General features: G+C 39.7%; 1 protein-coding gene across 12 annotated transcripts in view; it reads left to right on the top strand.

Annotated features, from left to right (window-relative positions):
* The window catches only part of MPHOSPH9 (M-phase phosphoprotein 9), a 49,548-nt gene that overhangs the window by 20,321 nt on the left and 10,511 nt on the right, over positions 1 to 18,716 (top strand). For all 12 annotated transcript variants that reach the window (XM_019734003.3, XM_019734005.3, XM_019734002.3 and 9 more), the window contains 8 exons: positions 61 to 216; positions 2,375 to 2,462; positions 3,950 to 4,165; positions 9,492 to 9,539; positions 10,440 to 10,504; positions 11,935 to 12,036; positions 16,704 to 16,838; positions 18,003 to 18,178. In XM_019734003.3, coding sequence (XP_019589562.3) covers positions 61 to 216; positions 2,375 to 2,462; positions 3,950 to 4,165; positions 9,492 to 9,539; positions 10,440 to 10,504; positions 11,935 to 12,036; positions 16,704 to 16,838; positions 18,003 to 18,178 — 986 coding nt within the window. The remainder of the gene's footprint in view (positions 1 to 60; positions 217 to 2,374; positions 2,463 to 3,949; positions 4,166 to 9,491; positions 9,540 to 10,439; positions 10,505 to 11,934; positions 12,037 to 16,703; positions 16,839 to 18,002; positions 18,179 to 18,716) is intronic.

The following is an 18,716-nucleotide window of genomic DNA, read 5'->3' as shown; positions in this document are numbered from 1 at the left end:
TGTATGAAATAGAAAGTGAAGAAATGCTTTCCTAATAATTTTTTTTACTCTCCCCAACAGGATCAGGCAGAACCTGAAGGAGAAGCATGCTCGACACATAGCAGATCTCCGAGCTTATTACGAATCAGAAATAAATAGTGTGAAACAGAAATTGGAGGCAAAAGAAATTTCTGCAATTGAAGATTGGAAGAAAACCAATCAAATTCTTGTAGACAGGTAAAATTTATAATTCAACTATAGTTTTCTTTATATATATATATAATTTAACTGTTAGTGTTTCTCCACCTCGGATATATTGTTTTCCCCAAAGTACCATATTTTGTAATGATAAAACACTTTGAAAGTGTGTGCTTCAGATTTGAAAATTTTAACACAGAAACATGTTTGCCTAAGTAATTATTTTTACAGATTTGAACCTGCATTTTATAAGACTGATAACCCACAGGAGGACAGTTGTTTCATATGGGCAAAATTCTGAAAAAGTTGAGCATACTTTGTATATGTAAAGGAATGTCACTCATGGGAGCATTAGTACAACATGTGGATCCCCTAATAAGTATGTGACTAGTGTCCTGGGGCAGGTCTCAACCTTGTTTTATACCCAGACACTCATGAACCTGTGGAAGCAATTACCCTGTTTAAAAAACAAACAAACTTAGAAACATAGGGGAGAGTGGCCCTGTGTCAGGGATAGCTTTACACTTATTTTAGACAGAGAGAATCATTCATTATACAAAATTTGACGCTTTATCTAGTACTAATAACAGCGTGCTTGCAACATCCTTTACAATTAAATGGGACTTAGATTGAAAACTGCTCAGGTCTAGATGACAGCAAAGAATGTTTCTCTAGGGCAAAAAAAACAGTCCCTTAGAAAAGGCTTAGGAGGAACCTGAAATCTTCAGGTCCGGTTAGCAGTTTGATTGGCAGAATTCTGGTAAAACTGGCCTCTACACTAGTTTGCATTTGCTGTGGTCATTAACATGCTCATTCCTGAGTGTCTGCATCTTCCATTTTGCTGTTGGGGGTAGGATGGGGGTGCAGTGGTGGAGAGAAGTAATTTGAAAAGAGCCAGAAAAAAAAATGCCAGCTTTAGGTTTTCTAGGACAAAACGGAAAGAGAAGATAGCAGGCTAGGGGAAGTTGGTTCTTTTTTTTTTTCTTTTTCTTTTAAGAAGGCAAAGAAGACCACAGGTACTTCCGGTTGGAAAACAGAAGTGTGAAAGAAGACCAGCAGTAGAAAAGACAGGGTGCCAAAGACAGTACCTAGTAAATGATAGCTGCTTAAAATATCTTTATGACTGGAAGTTAGCTGCTCGAGCATAGAGCACAGAGAGACTGCAGGGGGAGCAAATTGGAAGTCAGGGTTATAACAGTAACAGTGGGAACACAGGGTTCTGTAGTACATGTGACAGTAGCGTGGAAACAATAGGGATACATTGTTTTCTCCTGCTATCCCGGGAAGGGTTAGAGCTGGCTTACAGTGTAAAACTGGATGTTACAGAGAACAACAGAAACAAAAGGCGAAGTCGCAATCATTTAGTAGAACTGGAGAAATGATTCACCTAAGACAAAAACCAACATTGTGTTGTCAGCATACAAGCAGATTTTTTTCAAACTTTAAGTTGCAAATTGGAGAATCCCACTACTACTGCAAATGGGGCCATTAACACTTATAAATTATAGGCCAGCTGTGATATCAGATTGTTGTCACACGGTTACAACTCAGGGGACGTGATCTCTGGCATAGCAGAAAAATACAGTTAATAAACCTACACTTACCTAGTGGTATTTCTTTCCAGAACAGTTTTATCAGTGTTTCAACCCCTGGCAACCATCATTCTGCTTTCTGTTTCTATGAATTTGATGCCTCTGGGTACCTTGTATAAGTGGAATCACACAGTATTTATCCTTTTGTGATTGGCTTGTTTCACTTAGCGTAATGCCCTCCAAGTTCACCCATGTGATGGCTGGTGTCAGGATTTCTTTCCTTTTTAAGACTGAATAGTATTCCATTATGTATACACACATACTGCATTTTGTTTACCCGCCATCCCTTGATGGACTGGGTTGCTTCCACTTCTTGGCGACTGTGAATAATGCTGCTGTGAACATGGGTGTGTAAGAATTTGTTCATCTCTTGCTTTGTTCACTTAATATTTCTTAGGGATCTTTTCATGTCATTATTTTCTCTGGATACTATAATATCAGGTTCATTGGGGTGTATTTTACTGAAAAGGCATCCAGAGTCACCTGACGTGGGAGAACTGGTGTTATGTGATATATTGCAGAATCGGGTAGGTTTATATAATACGGATAAAATACTCTGAAGGGTTTTATCTTCTAATTGTTTCGTTTTAATTTGTGCTTTTTAGGTGTAGCCAATTAGGTAGTGCTCTGGATGAAGCTACTAGTCGTGTGAGAACACTTGAAAATAAGAATAACTTACTAGAAATAGAAGTGGTAAGTATTCTATTTTTTGTTGTTGTTCTAGTGGCTTAATGTTAAACTAAGGCCTTTTTGTTAATTGTACTTTAGAGACAAATAGTTTTATGGAACCATTGCTTATGTGTTTTTGTCTTCTCCTTTAGGATGTGCTATTGTTAAGTAAATTTATAGTTTGAGTGCCGCTGGCTTTATATGATATTATAAACTTCTACCCTTTAAAAATTTAATTTTTTATTGGGATATCGTAAAAAATTTGTATATCGTAAAACTCACTCTTTTAAAGTGTACAGTTCAGCGGTTTTTAGTATATTCGTGTATCATTTTTAGTATATTAGTATATTCACAAACGTGTGCAGCCATCATCACAGTTAATTTTAGAACATTTTTCTCAGTCAAAAAGAAACCCGAGCCCCTTAGCCATCACCCCCGCTCGCTTCCTTCTCCCTTGGCAACCACTGCTCTGCTTTATTTTAATGGATTTGCCTATTCTGGACATTTTATGTAAATGGAATCATGCAATATGTGACTTTTTGGGTCCGGCTTCTTTCACTTAGCATGATGTTTTCAAGGTTCCACATTGTGGCATGTATCAGAGCTTCATTCCTTTTTATGGATGAATAATATCCCATTGCATGGACAGGCCACATTTTATTTATTGATTCTTCAGGTGATAGATGTTTGTGTGGTTTTCACTTTTTGGCTGTTATGAATGATTGGGCTATGAACATTTGTATACAAGATTTTATGTGGACATGTTTTCCGTTTTCTTAGGTATATGACAAGGAATGCATAAACTTTTAAATACATAACTTATTTTTCATGTCTTACCAAGTTTTATTTTATACGTAACTTTACTAAACAGTGTTTTGGTGGGAAGTGTCAGTTATGTTCTATACACTGTGTCTTTAGCTTTGGTGTTTTTTTAGTTATCTTTGTCTCTTCCTAAACTGTAACTTAATGAAGTCAGGGACTTGTCTTTAATGTTTATCTTATATTTCTAGCCACCCTAGCATCTGGTTGTACTAGTGGATGTGTAAAAAGTGATTGTTGAGTGAATATTCATGGATCACATACATTTTGAACTTTTAATTTTCTTAGTAAGTGAAAGAGTAGGTTAAGAAGTACTTTTTTTGTCCATAAATATTAATGTGGGGCAACAAATTCCAGCTATACTTTCAGAATCATTTCCCTAATTGCCATGGTTATTTTTCCTCATTAAAGTGATCTACAGGTTAGTCCTAGAATCGTAATGCCTCAGACAATGGTTTTCTGTCTACATCTTATGATAATCTCATGGAGCTAATTATTCTAGTAGAGTAATCCTTTCTATTAGTCTCCATTCCAAGGTATAACAAAATATTAATTAAATGTGTTGATTGCCATTTGTGTGTTTTGTTTTATTACTTTGCTTTGTATTTTAACACCCACAATTTATTAGCTGCTGTTGAAACATCTATTTTTCTTAATAAAAACACTTTGTCATCCTTGTCTTTGTTTTATAGAGTGATTTCAGAGAACGCCTCAGTGCAGCCAGCAGTGCCTCCAAAATTTTGCAGGAACGAATCGAGGAAATGCGAACAAGTAATAAAGAAAAAGACAATACCATCATTCGACTAAAATCTAGACTGCAGGATTTAGAAGAAGCTTTTGAGAATGCTTACAAACTCTCAGATGATAAAGAAGCTAGACTAAAACAAGAAAACAAAATGTTTCAAGATGTAAGTGACAAAGAATGGTGACTTAATGACATGGTTGGCTAAAAGTAATTTTAGATATTGTGCTTTTTACAAGCTCTTATAACTTTTTCCACGTTCATTTTTGTTTTACACAACTTTGCTGTAGCTGCAAGTTTACCTACCGTTCGGATGGAGTCAGTTGGGTCTTATCTTGAAGCAGGAAGTCAGAGCCTGTCAAACTGTGGTGTCACTCCCACGCCTTTCTGTCTTTAGCAGGTCAACTTTTGAGCTATCTTAAATCAACGTCTTTGTGTCTGGCAGGGTAAAATGAACCAGATTTAGAACGGGTTTGATTGAATTTTTTTCACTTCAATTTAATTTCACTTAAATTTGGATTTGTGTAACATTGAAACTGGAGTAAGTTTCAGATTGTGTAATTTTTTCCTAAGTTTGTCTTTGTTACGGTGCATCAAAAATCTAAAAGTATTTTGGCTGGTGAAAGTTTCTTCCTGATAGCTTTAGGTTTGATTCTTGTTGCTTTGGTTTTTTAAAATTTATTTTCATGAAGGCAATACACGTAAATGGTTGAAATAGTCAAATCTCCAATGAAAAACAAGTCTTTCCACCTCTCCTTACCTTAGAGTTCCCTACCCTAGAGGCTGTTACTTTCAGCCCTTTTAGGTGTTTCTTCTAGCACTTTTCTTCATGTTTCTAAATAAGAAACTTGTATGGCTCTTTCTTTTCCTGTCAATTCATTTCAGACATTGTATTGACTTCCTTCTGTTGCAAGGTCAGTTTAGCTTTCTTACACCATTGTTCCAAATACAGATACTCTCCCTCTCCTCCCACTGTGGTTAACATATTAAATTGATTTAAAGAAGCTTATTCTTTTACATTTTAACAACTCTGAAATTGGAATGCATCTTTATACCATAGTGTCATATTTTAATTGGTAACAGCATTTTTTTTCTCTTTCAGTGGTAAATAAAATAGTGGTATGATTTCCTGTCAGTGGTGTCTTAGATTTGAAATATGATATATTGTCACTTAAGTTAGATCGGTATTCAGTATTTTTTATGTCTATGTAAGTATTGTTCAGAGCTAAGCTGCAGTGGGCAATGATTACCTTTCCTTTCTCTTACAACTTGTATTTTCCCCAGAAGTAATAATTGCCTTGTTTTTTATGTGCTTAGTTTTCGATATGCATAGCACTTGCTTCCCCAAATACCCTTCTTTCAGTCCGAACTGGTTGCTCCCAAGGTCTGATCCACAGATGTTCTTGAACTTGCCTTCACTCTCGTCCTGGGAATGGGCTTTGCTTCTTTCCTTCATTGGAGCTGTTGTATTATGTAGATCCTGTGTCTTCTTTCTTGGTTTAACTCTTTGTTTTGTTCACATACATTTCCTGAAAAAAAGAATGCATGGAGATAAATTTTGGGACCTTCCATGTCTGAAAACTTTTGTAGTTTCCAGTCACACTTTTCAAAAAAATACCTTAGTTTTTAGAACATTTTAGATTTACAGAAAAATTAAGAAGATAGAGTGTTCCCACATACCCTGTTATTAATATCTTACATTGGTATGGTACATTTGCTACAATTAATGAACCAATACTGATACATTATTCTTAAGTAAACTCCATACTGCATTCAGATTTCCGTTCTTTTTACCGAGTGTCCTTTTCTCTGTGTGAGTGTTCTCAGCAACACTGCCATGAACGTCCCTGTACTGGTCTCCTTATGCCAATGTGTGCCAGCACCTCCAGGGTAGCATTCCTGTGACCGTGGCTGCAAAACAGTGACCCCTGAACTGGGCATGTTCCGCTCATGGACTCAGTGGTTGGGGACTCGGACTGGGCAAGCAGGGACAGCTCGTCTCAGCTGTGCGGCATCTGGGCCCTCCGGCAGCTGGGGGCTGACTGTACACGATGCCGCCCCCTGAGACTGCAGTGTGCTCTGTTCCGTCTTCTTTACTCTCCACGTAGCCGGCTAGTTGGGGCTTCCTGGCTGCACGATGGCCGAGTACCAAGGACAAGCTTCCTTAGCCTCTGGCCTGGTATGACCTAGCCTTGGAAATTCTACAGTGTCACTACTACTTGTTAAACAGTCCCCAAGTCCTGCCTGGGTTCAAAGGAAGAGGAAATAGATGCCACCTCTTGATGGGGCATAGCAAGGTTCTGAAAGAGCTTGTGTGAACAGAGATATTGCTGTGGCCATTTTGGGGAAATACAGTCTGTCCCAAGATTACGTATACCTGTGAGTACAGTGGCTGGGACATAGGAAATGAGTGTTGTCATCTTAATTCAGTGTTGTTAAATTGCTCTTAGAAATGGACACACTAGTTACTTTCCCACCAGTAATGTATGAGAATTTTTATTTTTTTCGATTTTTTTCCATTGCTCGGTACTGTGAACCCTCTGTCAGTGTGATTGATGTTAAATGGTTATTTATAGAGCAGTTCTCTCTGCTTGTGGCTTGCTTTTCACTCTATTTGTGGTATTTTTCATGGGGTACAAGTTTTGTGTTGTTGTTTTTTAATTTATTGTCTTAACCATTTTTTTCATGGTATTTTATTTGTTTGTTTGTTTGTTTTTAAGGAAGGCGTAGCTAGTGGCCCATGCGGGGATTGAACCGACAACCTTGGTGTTATTAGCACTGCGCTCTAAACAACTGAGCTAACCGGCCACCCCCCCAGTTGTGTATTTTAATGTCCAAAATACAGTCTTTTCATTTATGGTTTGGGCCTCTTTTATGTCTTCTTTACAAAAATTATTTTCTACCGGAAGATGGGAAAATGATTTTCATAAATATTCCCAAATAAAATTATAAAGCTTTGCTTTATCTATTTAGGCATTTAATCCATCCCAAATTACCTCTTATCTATGGCTTGAGACAGGAATTGAACTTAATTGTTTTTCAAATGATTAACCAATTGTCACAGCACCATTTTAAAATAGATTATCCTATATCTACTGACTTTTAATGTCACTTCTGTTGTGTTTCTTTCTTGTATGAGTCTGTTCGGGGCTTGCGAGTCTGTTCCATTGGTTTATTTTTTGTCCCTGAGTTGAGACCACACTATCTTAATTACTAGTATTTTACAACAAGCTTTGATTTTTTTGTGTGTGTGGGGGGTAGTGTTTCCTTCCCTTTATTTTGTCATTGTTTTAAAAGTTTTTTTGCCTATTCTTGAGCCTGTTTTAGTTGATATAAATATTACTGTCAGCTTAACACATTTCTTCAAAAACTCTGTTGTTGATTGGAATTCTCCAGAATTTATGGATGGACTTGGAGATAACCAAGACGTATAATACTGAGTCTTCCCTTACATGACCATGAACATGGTTTATATCTATCTATTTAAATCTTAAAAAAAGTCTCCACCAAAGTATCACACTTTTCTTAATTAAGTCCTTTTACATCCTATGTTAGAGGATTTTCCCCTTAGGTACTATGTTCTGCTTATCTGTATATTTCTAAATAATGTGCTTTCATTGTTATTTCTTGATTTTTTTTAACATTATCCATAATTATTGTGGATGAAGATTTAGGTCCTTCACATGTCATTTGCTAAGTTTAGAATTCTGAGTGTATATTTTCTTTTTATCAGAATTTTTTTTTTTTTTTTATCAGAATTTTTAAGACTTTGTTTCACTGTTTCATGTTGTGAATGAAGAGACCTGAGGATTGATCTCTTCCTTTCTCCGCCCCCCCCGTCCCATGGCTTTTTCCCCCTCCTTTTCCATCATCTTTTTTTTTTTAATATTTGTATTTTTGCTTTTGTTTTTTAAATTTTTATTGGGGAAGAGTGTGTTTCTCCAGGGCCCATGAGCTCCAAGTTGTTGTCCTTCAATCTAGTTGTGGAAGGTGCAGCTCGTCTCCACATCCAGTCGCCATTTTCAATCTTAGTTGCAGGGGGCGCAACCCACCATCCCATGTAGGAATTGAAACGGCAGCCTTGTTGTTGACAGCTCACTGTCTAACCGGCTGAGCCATCCGGCCTCCCCTTCCATCATCTATTTTATTTTAAAAGCTCTGTGTGCCTAAAGGGGACTGGCTTCCTGGTAGTCCTCACAGACAGTCGTGGAGTGACACCAACCATTTGGTTCGGGGACCTCCAGATGAATATGTAGACGTCTTTTTTTCTGAGGTGGATCAGTTTCCCAAAGAAGAGCCTCCAGCCCCTTCTCCGGGACCCGTCAGCCAGGCTCTGGGGGCCCTGAGGGAGAGGGGCATCAACTTGAAGACTTTTCCTTAGTCAATTTCTCATTTTATCCCTTTGCCTCCCCTTCTCTGCTATACTTAGGTTTCCAAAGTTGCATTTTTCTCCCCTTCATGTGTCCTGTGTCCTGTGTCCTGGCTGGACAGTGTACTGCTGTATGGGATGGCTCCTGACCTCTGACCACTCTCCTTAAGGACTTGCGGCCAGTTCCCTGTGGTCAGCCCTGAACTTGCACCCTGTCCACCACTGAATCCGAGGTTCAGATCTGAGGGCTCAACCTCTTTGTCATTACCATCCCTTACTCAGGCCCTGAGCCTCAGCACAGCCTTCCCTGCCTTGCTGCTTGCCTCGTCTTCACTGACATCTTTCACGTGTTGCTGTTACCTCTTTTGTTCTCTTTTCAATGGCTTCATTGTTAATTTGGTGGGATCTCAGGATAAAAAGAAAATTCTGTGATGAATCTGTCTTTAACTAGAAAACTCACATGTATTTTAAAATACATTACCTAATTATACTTTTGGGATTGTAATTTGACTCTGTGGAACTAACTTAGCAAGAAGTAGTCTGTAACAATTCAAAAGAGAACAATGCAAATACATTTTAATCTTTTAAAATACTACTTAAAGGGTATTGACTGATATTACTTTTGTTTTATTTTTTTATTTTGAAATAAAGTCAAACTTACAGAAAACTTGCAAGAACTGTCATATCCCCTTTACCTAGGACCAGCAGTGGCTAACATTTTACCACGTTTGCTTTATCAGCCCCACTGTATGTACGTGTTCACACAGGCGTATTTGTTTTCTTGAACGACTGGAGAGTAAGTTGTAGGCATCATGCCCCTTTACCCCTAATTTTCGGGAGGTATCCCCTTCTCATACATGGCCACGGAACAGTTACCAGACTACAGAAACCCATATCCGAATTGCTCCTTTATGGCACTTTTTCCCCAGTCCGGGGTCCAACCCAGGATCATGCTTTATCTTCTCTTATCTCTTTAGTTGCCTTTAATCTAAAACAGTGTGTTAACTTTTCTCTGTTGTGACATTGGCATTTTTAAAGAGTGTGGGCAGTTATATATAGAATACCCTTCAGTTGATATTACAATGTTTAATTTTGTGGTGCCCTTCTTTGTTCTCCCTTGCAGCTCTTAGGAGAGTATGAGTCCCTTGGAAAAGAACACGAAAGAGTGAAGGTAATAATTGTTTGTCATTCATGTTCTGAACTTCCTGTGGGGGAAGAGGATTAGATGGGGAGCTCTGACCCTTCCCTCCCCCCCAGGACTCCCCCACCCCGTTCCAATCTAGCTATTTGAACTAGGCCACTCACTTACCCTCTGTGTCAATATTCTTATTTTCAAATATCTGCCATTTAGTTCACAAGTTTGTTGGATTTGTTAACTTAACAAGTATTTATTGAATAGCTATTGCCTTTGAGATGAGTTGAGATGAAATTTATAGAAGAGTATAAGGTCCCATACAGACGCCAATAATTATTTAATGCTCTGTAAATACAAAGTATTGTTTCTCAAAGCATTGGCTTTGTGTGGGGTTGGGCTTACTGATGTTTGAATTCTTCATTGAAGCTCTGCCTGGAAGCTGCCTGTTGGGGACTCAGTGAACCCCACGGTGATGCAGTGAGCGGGCCCGAGTATTTCCGCTGCATGAAATGTAGGGCTGTGATTATTAAGGCGTAGTGACAAGGCCAGCAGCCAAGAGTGTTGGGGCTCAAGCCAGTCATTATATCTGAAATCGCATCCTCGGGAGGATTTGTTTTGCCATTTACTAAGGTTTTATCAAGTTTGTGGTTCAAATATGTTCATGTTAACACTGGATTATTTCAAGTCAAGCAAAGCATAATGGGCTCTATCTGAACACACAGCTTCTGTGTGAGCCAGTGTTTCGCGCTCTTTCTTTTCCTTGAATTCTGTCTGTTGCCTCCGTGGCTGGTGCCATATTTGCTGAGGACCCACCCAGTTTTGTTTGCAGCTCCCTGGTGTAGCCTTAGATTAGGTTTGTATTATGCAGTTTTAAATAAAAGGACTACCCTTGAATATTTATCTTCTGTTCTCTGAATTTTTCCTTTATTTTCATAGGATACGTTAAATACAACCGAGAACAAATTGCTTGATGCACAAACTCAGATTTCTGATTTGAAAAGGTAAAATGTTTTGTCTCACTGCTAAGCGGATTCCTCTAATTGTTCTTTCAGCACTTAAGTAAGTGTCTGTGTCAAAGTGATGGAAAGAAATTTTGTGTTTTTTAAAGCCCTTTGAGATTAGGCTTTCTCCTGATTTTCCCCTTATGTAGAAATACTTTTGATTTTAGCCAAAGAAAATTTTTAAATGATTCAAATATATTGGTGGTTGTGCCTGAGAGGTTGCATTTCCCCAAACATCATGTGTTTTCTAAGCATAGGGAAAATCTAAATGATGCTAAATTATTGAAAAGAATTTTAAGCCGCAGTCTAGTTCACTGAATTATTTTTATGCTCCAGAAAGAAAACAGCATTCACACCAATTTTGTGGTCATGTGCTTTGCTGAAGACCTGGTTTGGGGACTGTACTCATGGTCTGATTTGCTTAATTAGGTAGGAACAGTCATAACTGGTGCCTGTGGCACAATGGTCAGATATTTCTGATTGGCTTTAGAGCATGTTTTTGCATTTGGAGATAAGTAATGTCCCTTATTTGGAGATTTCACTGCACCCTTCAGGACTTCCCTTGTTGGGCGGGGGACAGGAAGGCTGTCCAGCTTTCTCATCTGCTCAGGTCTTGGCTGCGATACATACGTTCAGTTCTAGTGATGGCTTCCTTACCAGGTCAGTAGAAAGCGCCAGCGCTGTTTGAGCTGTTCCTTCTCAAACCTTCCTGCAACAGGGTAGGTAAGGATTTGCATTTAAAAGACAAGCTAAGACATGTGCAAAGTATAAAAGAACAGAAAGAATGCCAAGATATACTCAAAACAATTGGCCAGAGTACTTATTTTCTGTTGGTAAAGTGGAAAATAGGCTTTTATTCTGAACATGGCACAAATTTGATGAGCAACCTGTAGGTTGAGTTGTTGGGGACAATTTAGCCTTTGCATCTTTTGAAAAATTAGGAAGTTCTTTTTAATAGCTCTGTTACTGGAAGTTAAGCCTGCTTCCTCTTTTGTGAAAGTGTTACCTATGTGTATTTCATATACATGAATATGCATTTCAACATTAAACAGGTAGAACTGCAGTTTATTTGAATACTTGAATTTATTTTATTTTTAATTCATACGTTGTAGATTTTGATCTGTAGTCAAATTTATAATTTTTTTACTTGCTAGATTAAGTCCATTCATTGTTTCCTTGCCTTCAGTTGTGGGATATGAAGTGCTTCTCTGTGCAGTTTAATATATTTGCCCTTTTATTTATTCTCCCTGAGAATAAATGTTCAGCTTTATAAAGTTAACGATGGCGTTTTACTGTGAAAAGGTTTATGGACATGCAGCTCATTTGTCACCCCTTTTCTAGAAAGGTCTGTTAAATAACTAATTTGTAGTTGAGCTATATTTTACATTTGTTGAAATGTACTTAAATTTATCTTATTGCTTGTGAATCAGAACAATTTCAAAACTTGAAGCTCAGGTGAAGCAAGTAGAGCATGAAAATATGTTACGTCTTCGTCATAATTCTAGAGCTCCTGTGAGACCATCACGTGCCAAGTAAGTCACTGCGTTTAATCTCTAAAGCTAAAAATAGATGCACCCTTTTACTGAACTCAGAAGCTTATCTGTGTAAATCAAAAGAAAGGGTTAAATGTCATTATAGAATTTAGATGTGTGAAAACATCTAATTTTCAGATGGCGTGAAAGCTGTTACACAGAAAGAGGTATGTGCCAAAAGGAGGAAACGGTAGATTGGCAGTAAGCAGACTTGGGACGTTTTTATTGTTTGGACTCTGCCCAGCTGTGTGACCTTAGGCAAACCACTTCGTTGTTTTGGAGCTCGGTTATGTTATCTGTAAGAACAAGGACACTGGGCTAGAACATCTTAGAAGGTTTTTTAACCCTAAAATTCCAGAAATGTTATTCCCATGTTCATAGAAAGACCTAAGATAATGGATCTTCGTTAGGTTGTATGCACTTTTTGGTCCTTTTAGTTTTTCAAAATTAGCTTTGTTATAATCTCAGCATTATCTTCACAAAGCATTTACAGAATAGGTTTTTTTCATATTAGAATTGGTTTTTATTATGATTTTGGTGTAAAAAAAGTATTAATGAGTAATAATAACTTCATGATGACGTTTATTAGAAAAAGATTGTTAAGTTGTAAATTTTAACCTAAGTTGTAATTGTTAAATGAGAAACGTTTTCTAGATCTTAATTAATCTTAGTAGCAAGTGAATTATTTAAAGAAACAAATGATGTGACGAACTGAATTTGAACGTTTAGGGAGAACAGAAGGGAGCTAGGCTGTTGTCAGGGAAGGCCCTTCTGTGGAGGTGACTTCGAAGCAGAGAGGTGAGCATGTGTAGAGTTATTCGAGTGGGAAGTGTGCAGGGAAGAGGGACGCCACGGCAGAGAAATTGGCCCAGCTGAGTCCTGAGGTAGGAAAGAGCTGAGCATGTTTGAAAACCCAAAGGAGGCCAGTGTGGACTGAGCATTCCCAGGCAGGTACAGCAGCCCCAGAGGAAACCACAGGCCTGTCATGCATAGCTTTCCCAGCCTTGGGCAGGACTTGGGGTTTTACTCTGAGTCTGTTGGGAAGTCTTTGAAGGGCTTTCTAGAGTAAAATTGTGTCATCTGATTTCTATTTGTTCAACGTACCTGCCATGAGGAGACGAAAAGAGTAGAAGCAGAAAGTCCAGTCAGACTATTGCAGAGCTAGGAGACAGGGTGTTAGCTGGGCAGTGGCCATAGAAATGGACAGAAGAGAAGAATTGGAGAGAGATTCTGGAGGTAGAATCCACAGAACACAGTTATGAATTGAATGGCGAGGTGTCACATAAGTCCTTCGTTTCTGTCAACTAAGGGTGCCATGTTTTAAACTAGGGAGTAAAGATCAGAATTTGCATCTTGGATCTTTTACTTGGAGATTCATGTGAGTTCTAAGTGGAAATCAAGCAGGCGATTTTAAATTTGTGTTTGGAGCTCAGCAGTAAGGTCTGAGGCTATTACAACTTTGGGAGTTGTCTTTCTGGATAGTACTTAAAGCTATAGGATGGATGGATGTGTTGAGTGAGAAGTGGGTCCAGGACAAAAACCTGAAGAGTGAAGAACCCCAGTGTTTTGATGTTGGCGAAGGAACCTCAGAAGGAGCTGCCAGAAAACTAAAGGGGAGGCTGGAGCAGTCCCGGGTGAGAGAGCAAGTGAGGTGGAGACAGACCGGGGGCCTGTCAGGTTTGCGAGCTGGAGGTTATTGGGCCTGGAGAACAGTGTAGATAGACTGATAGGAGGGGAGTCAGTTGGGAGCATATTGAGTGAATGAGAAAACCTCAGTGTCTAAAAGCTGCAATGTCAATGCATTGTGAAACATTTCTGCATAATATTAGTGTGACAGTGCATAAACTAGACCAGGGGTTGGCAGACCGTCACCCCCAGGCCACATCTAGCTGACCACCTGTTTTTGTAAGGCCTGTGAGCAAAGAATGGTTTTGAAATGTTTGAAAAAAATCAAAGAATAATATTTCATGACACGTGAAAATTATATGAAACTTAGATTTCAGTGTCCGTAAAGAAAGTTGTATTGGAAAGCACCAGGCTTACTCATTTGTATATTGTCTGTAGCTACAAGGCAAAGTCGGGTAGTTGGGGCAGAGACTATCTGCCTCAGAAAACCTGAAATATTTACTATCTGGCTTTTTACAGAAAAAATTTGCCGACCCCTGAACTAGACGATCAACGTGGTTTAATTTTAAGAACAATATGGAACAACAACAAAAACTAGTTGCAGAAGAAATAGAATACTATTGACACTGACTTTGCATGTAAAACAGCCTTACATGCCTTATGGGTTCATACAGATATAGTAAAGGTATAAAAAATACACGTGGGAACGCAGAACTTAAATTTAATATAAACGGTAGCTTTTGAGGAGAATGAGATTGGAAAGGTACACAGGGAACCTCAGTTGAATCTGTAGTGTTCCATTTTTAAAAATCTAAAGGATATGTAACAAACAGCCAAGCTTGTCTGAAGCAGGATGGTTGCTACCTGAGTATTATGTGTGTGTCTGTGCCTGCCTGAAATAGTTGGTGTTTTTAAAGTGAAGAGGACCTCGTAACGGATTAATATCCAGAATATAAAGAACTACAAATCAAGAAGAAAAAGACAGCTTCCTCAATAAAATGTGATAAAAGAGTATGAACTAGCAGTTCACAGAAAAAGAAACCCAAACGGCTAATAAAAATGAAAAGGTGCTCACTTCCCTAGTAATCAGAAAAATGCAGATTAAAACAATAAGGGGAGACCACTCACACCATCAGACAAGCCCGACTTAAAATGCAGTCACTATCATTTGGCAGAGATGTGAAGGATTAGGTACTCGCCAATTAGGCTGGACTGAAACTTGGTACAGCCTGTCTGGAGCGTGATCTGGCGGTATCGCGTGAGGCCGAAGAAGGCAAACCCCAAATTCCACGCTCCGTTCCTAGATATTTTCCTGAGAGAAACTCTTACACAAGTGAATTGCAGTGTTGTTGAAAGGGGGTGTGTTAGAAGCTAAGCCTCCACCAACAGGATGAAGAATAAATAACTTGGGATCCTTTCATACTGTGCAAAAATGGGTAAGGTGCCAGGGCTGTGTGTAGGAACATGGATGACTCTCAAACGTGATGTTGAGTAGAAAAAGCGTTAAAAAGGATGCATACATTATGCCCATTATGTCATTAAAAATACAAACAAATGTATACATACAATTTTATGTCTTATAATGAAAAACAAATAGGGTAAGATGTTAGCATTTGTTAAAACTGAGAATGGGTGAGTGCTTGTTGTAGTATTTTTTGTAATTTTCTAAGAATGTTTGAAATGTCTCTTAATGTAAACATTGGGGAAAAGGAGTGACTGGGGGTTGAAATGAAAATAGATAAAAGAGACAACTCTTAAAAAGTTTGTTGTGAAAGGGAGCAGAGAGAGGAAGATGGCAGTCGCCTCACGGTTTCTGTTTTCTCTCTGAAGTGTGATGCGAGGTTATCTCCTGACAGTCCAGGCTGGGTGAGAGGATTGAGGAGAGTCGTTGATTACAGAGAGAGACGTTGCCAGCAGTGTTGGGTGTCCCCTTGAGATGGTGATAGTGATTCTGTAATGACACCCCAATCTGCACGGTTGGGTGAGGGTTTTTTTTTAGCTCAGCTGCAGGGGTAGACCTTTGCAACCCTCCAGCTTCGGGTTTCCCTGCCAGTGGGTGTGACAGAAGGGGAGCTGGGAAGGACACCGAGGCGATGAGTAATTAGTACCAGGAGTGCGCATTCCAAGGCAGGAGAGAGGAACTAGTAAAGCAAGGGGGGGTCAGTACAGAGAAAATGGGAGGCCGAGGACCCCAGGCCCAGCGCTCAGTGTGCAGTGGTCACACCTGAGCACGGGCGCCGGAAGAGTCTTTGGAGCACCAGTTCCCTAAGGAGGGTGCATTCTCTGCTGGTGACAAAGTCCAGCAAGTATCCTCTGAGGGAGCCAATGAGGAGGAAGAGTGAAGTCACTGGAGAGCGGTCCGGGCCAGCTCAGATGCGTGGACACCGAGGGCGGGAGTCGGTGTGGAGAAGATGAGACATGTTCTGAAGCCCAGCCAGTGACCAGTGGACATGCGATGGTGTGAGCCTCACACAAGCAGGGTTCTCCTAAGAATGGCGGGAACTGCGCCATTCAGTACAGACATGCCAACAGCCACACGTGGTTTTTGAAATGTAAATTAATTAAAAAACAAATAACATTTAAAAATTAGTTCTTCAGTCTCACTAGCCACATTTCAAGTGTTCAACAGAAGTGTGTGACTAGCTGCTACGTACTGGGCTGTGCAGATAGAGGACACTTCTGTTTTGGTAGAAAATTCTCTCGCAGTGCTGGTCTGGGAGGACCAGGAGGGCACTCGCGCTTCTGCTCATGCCCTGAGCTGCAGGAGCGGGTATGAAGGGTATGGAGGGCGGCAGTGGGCGAGGGGGTGTTCAGAGTGTGTGCACGTAACAAACGTGAAACAATTCAGTTCAATCTTAAAACTGAATATATGTAGATATTTGTAGATTTCGTATATCTAAAATAAGATTGCTATATGCATTTTTTTAAGTCACTGTGCAAATGTATAAATAATACTTCAAAGCAGGTCATTTTCAATATGCGCTCAGTTTAGCTTGAAGCACAAACCTTTTAACACCTTAGAACATTCCTCGTTCTCATAGCACACTAGCAACCTCAGATGTCAGCAGGCGGAAGTGGTTGATACCAGGAGCGGAGTATTCTATCTTTACCGGCCAGCCTTTGGACATCCAGGATAGGAAAATGGATAACCAGCTGGAGGAAACCTGTGTTCCGGGGTAAGATAACTGTCAGAGATCGTACATGGGAACCGTTCTTAGAGATTTCATTTGCCTTTAAGTGTTCAGGAAGAGATAAAGAGCCATCTCCGGTTTCTTTAATGTCATAATTTTAAGGACCTAATTTTTTTTTTTTTAAGATTTTATTGGGAAAGGGGAACAGGACTTTATTGGGGAACAGTGTGTGCTTCCATGACTTTTTTCCAAGTCAAGTTGTTGTCCTTTCAATCTTAGTAGTGGAGGGTGCCATTCAGCTTCAAGTTGTTGTCCTTTCAGTCTTAGGTGTGGAGGGCGCAGCTCAGCTCCAGGTCCAGTTGCCATTTCTAGTTGCAGGGGGCGGAGCCCACCATCCCTTGCGGGAGTCGAACAGGCAACCTTGTGGTTGAGAGCCCACTGGCCCATGTGGGAATTGAACCGGCAGCCTTTGGAGTTAGGAGCATGAAGTCCTAACCGCCTGAGCCACCAGGCCGGCCCTAAGGACCTAATTTTTATTTGATTTTGAAAGACTAACGCTTTTAGGATATTTTGCTTTTGTAGGCTATGCAGAGCCTCCCCACTTGTGTTCCTGGCACAGTGGTGTGCCACGCTCGAGCTTGTGGTGAGGACAGGATGTTAATCCTCTCGTCCTCCACACACTCCAGGGTGCCATATAAGTGCAGCATGTCTGTATGTGCTGGGATGGGAAAAGGACTGGTCTGTTATACGCAGGTTCAGTTTTATTTAACTTGTTTGCATTGGAAAGCATACACATTTATTGTGGAGTATCATTGTTAACTCGCCTGTTACTCCCCCCAAAAACCCAGTGAACTGTGCATCTTAGTTCCGGCTGCTCTAACAAATGACCGTAGACCAGGCGGCTTGAACAACACACATTTATTTCCTTCAGTTCTGGAGGCTCTTAAGTCCAAGATCAGGGAGCCAGGTCCATCGGGTTCTTGGTGAGGCCCTTTCTTTGGTGCATACCTGCAGAGAGAGATATCTTGGATCTCTTCCTCTTCTTATTAGGGCTCTAATCTCATCATGGGGTTCCACCCTCTTGATCTCATCTAAACCTAATCACCTCCCACAGGCCACACCTCCAAATACTATATCACATTGAGGACTACAGAGGGGGACACAAAACTTCAGTCCATAGTACCATGTATTTTACAATTATTATTTAAGGTACCATTCTCCTCCGGAAAAGGATTCTTCACCTGGAAGTTCACCAGCAAACTTACTGATAAAAAAACAGAGAGAGACTTCAGACACACCAATCATGAGAGCTTTAAAAGAACTTGATGAAGAAAAAATATTTAAAAATTGGGGCACACAGACGGAGAAAGAGGACACTTCAAATAGTAAGTATTTTATTCCTTACTTGATATATAGATATGGATTATGGATATAGGGATAGCTTCCCCTGCCCCCTAATTACATTACTGTCTTTAAAATGAAATTCCTCAAGTAATGCAATAAAAAGTTGATTTTACTGCTGCTTCAGCCCCATTTCATAGATCATCAAATCCCGTAGTTAATAATTTAATCACAGTCTTGGCATAACATGTACCTTCTATACAAAGCAAAGTACGTGTTATGTTCTGATTATTAAAGATTTATGTGGCATTCCTAAGGATATTTGTAAAACTTCTATCAGTTTGTCACATCAAAAAGTGATGACGGACATTTGGGATTCATAAAGTAAATGTACCATTTCCTACTCTCCGCTGTCTTGGGTACTGAGCACCCAGCAGTAAGATAACAAGTACCTGTAATACTATTTTTTCACAGCTCTGGGTACTTGCGTCTCCTCCGGGTACTCTGTACTCTCGTGCTCACTTGCTCGGCCTGCTAATCACGTCATTAACATCTTTGGCGTTGCATCCAAAGCAGTATCTC

This window comes from Rhinolophus sinicus, chromosome 9 (assembly GCF_057876585.1).
Source record: "Rhinolophus sinicus isolate RSI-liver-muscle chromosome 9, RSI-T2T, whole genome shotgun sequence".
NCBI classification, from domain to species: domain Eukaryota; kingdom Metazoa; phylum Chordata; class Mammalia; order Chiroptera; family Rhinolophidae; genus Rhinolophus; species Rhinolophus sinicus.
This window is presented reverse-complemented; position numbering and strand designations above follow the sequence as displayed.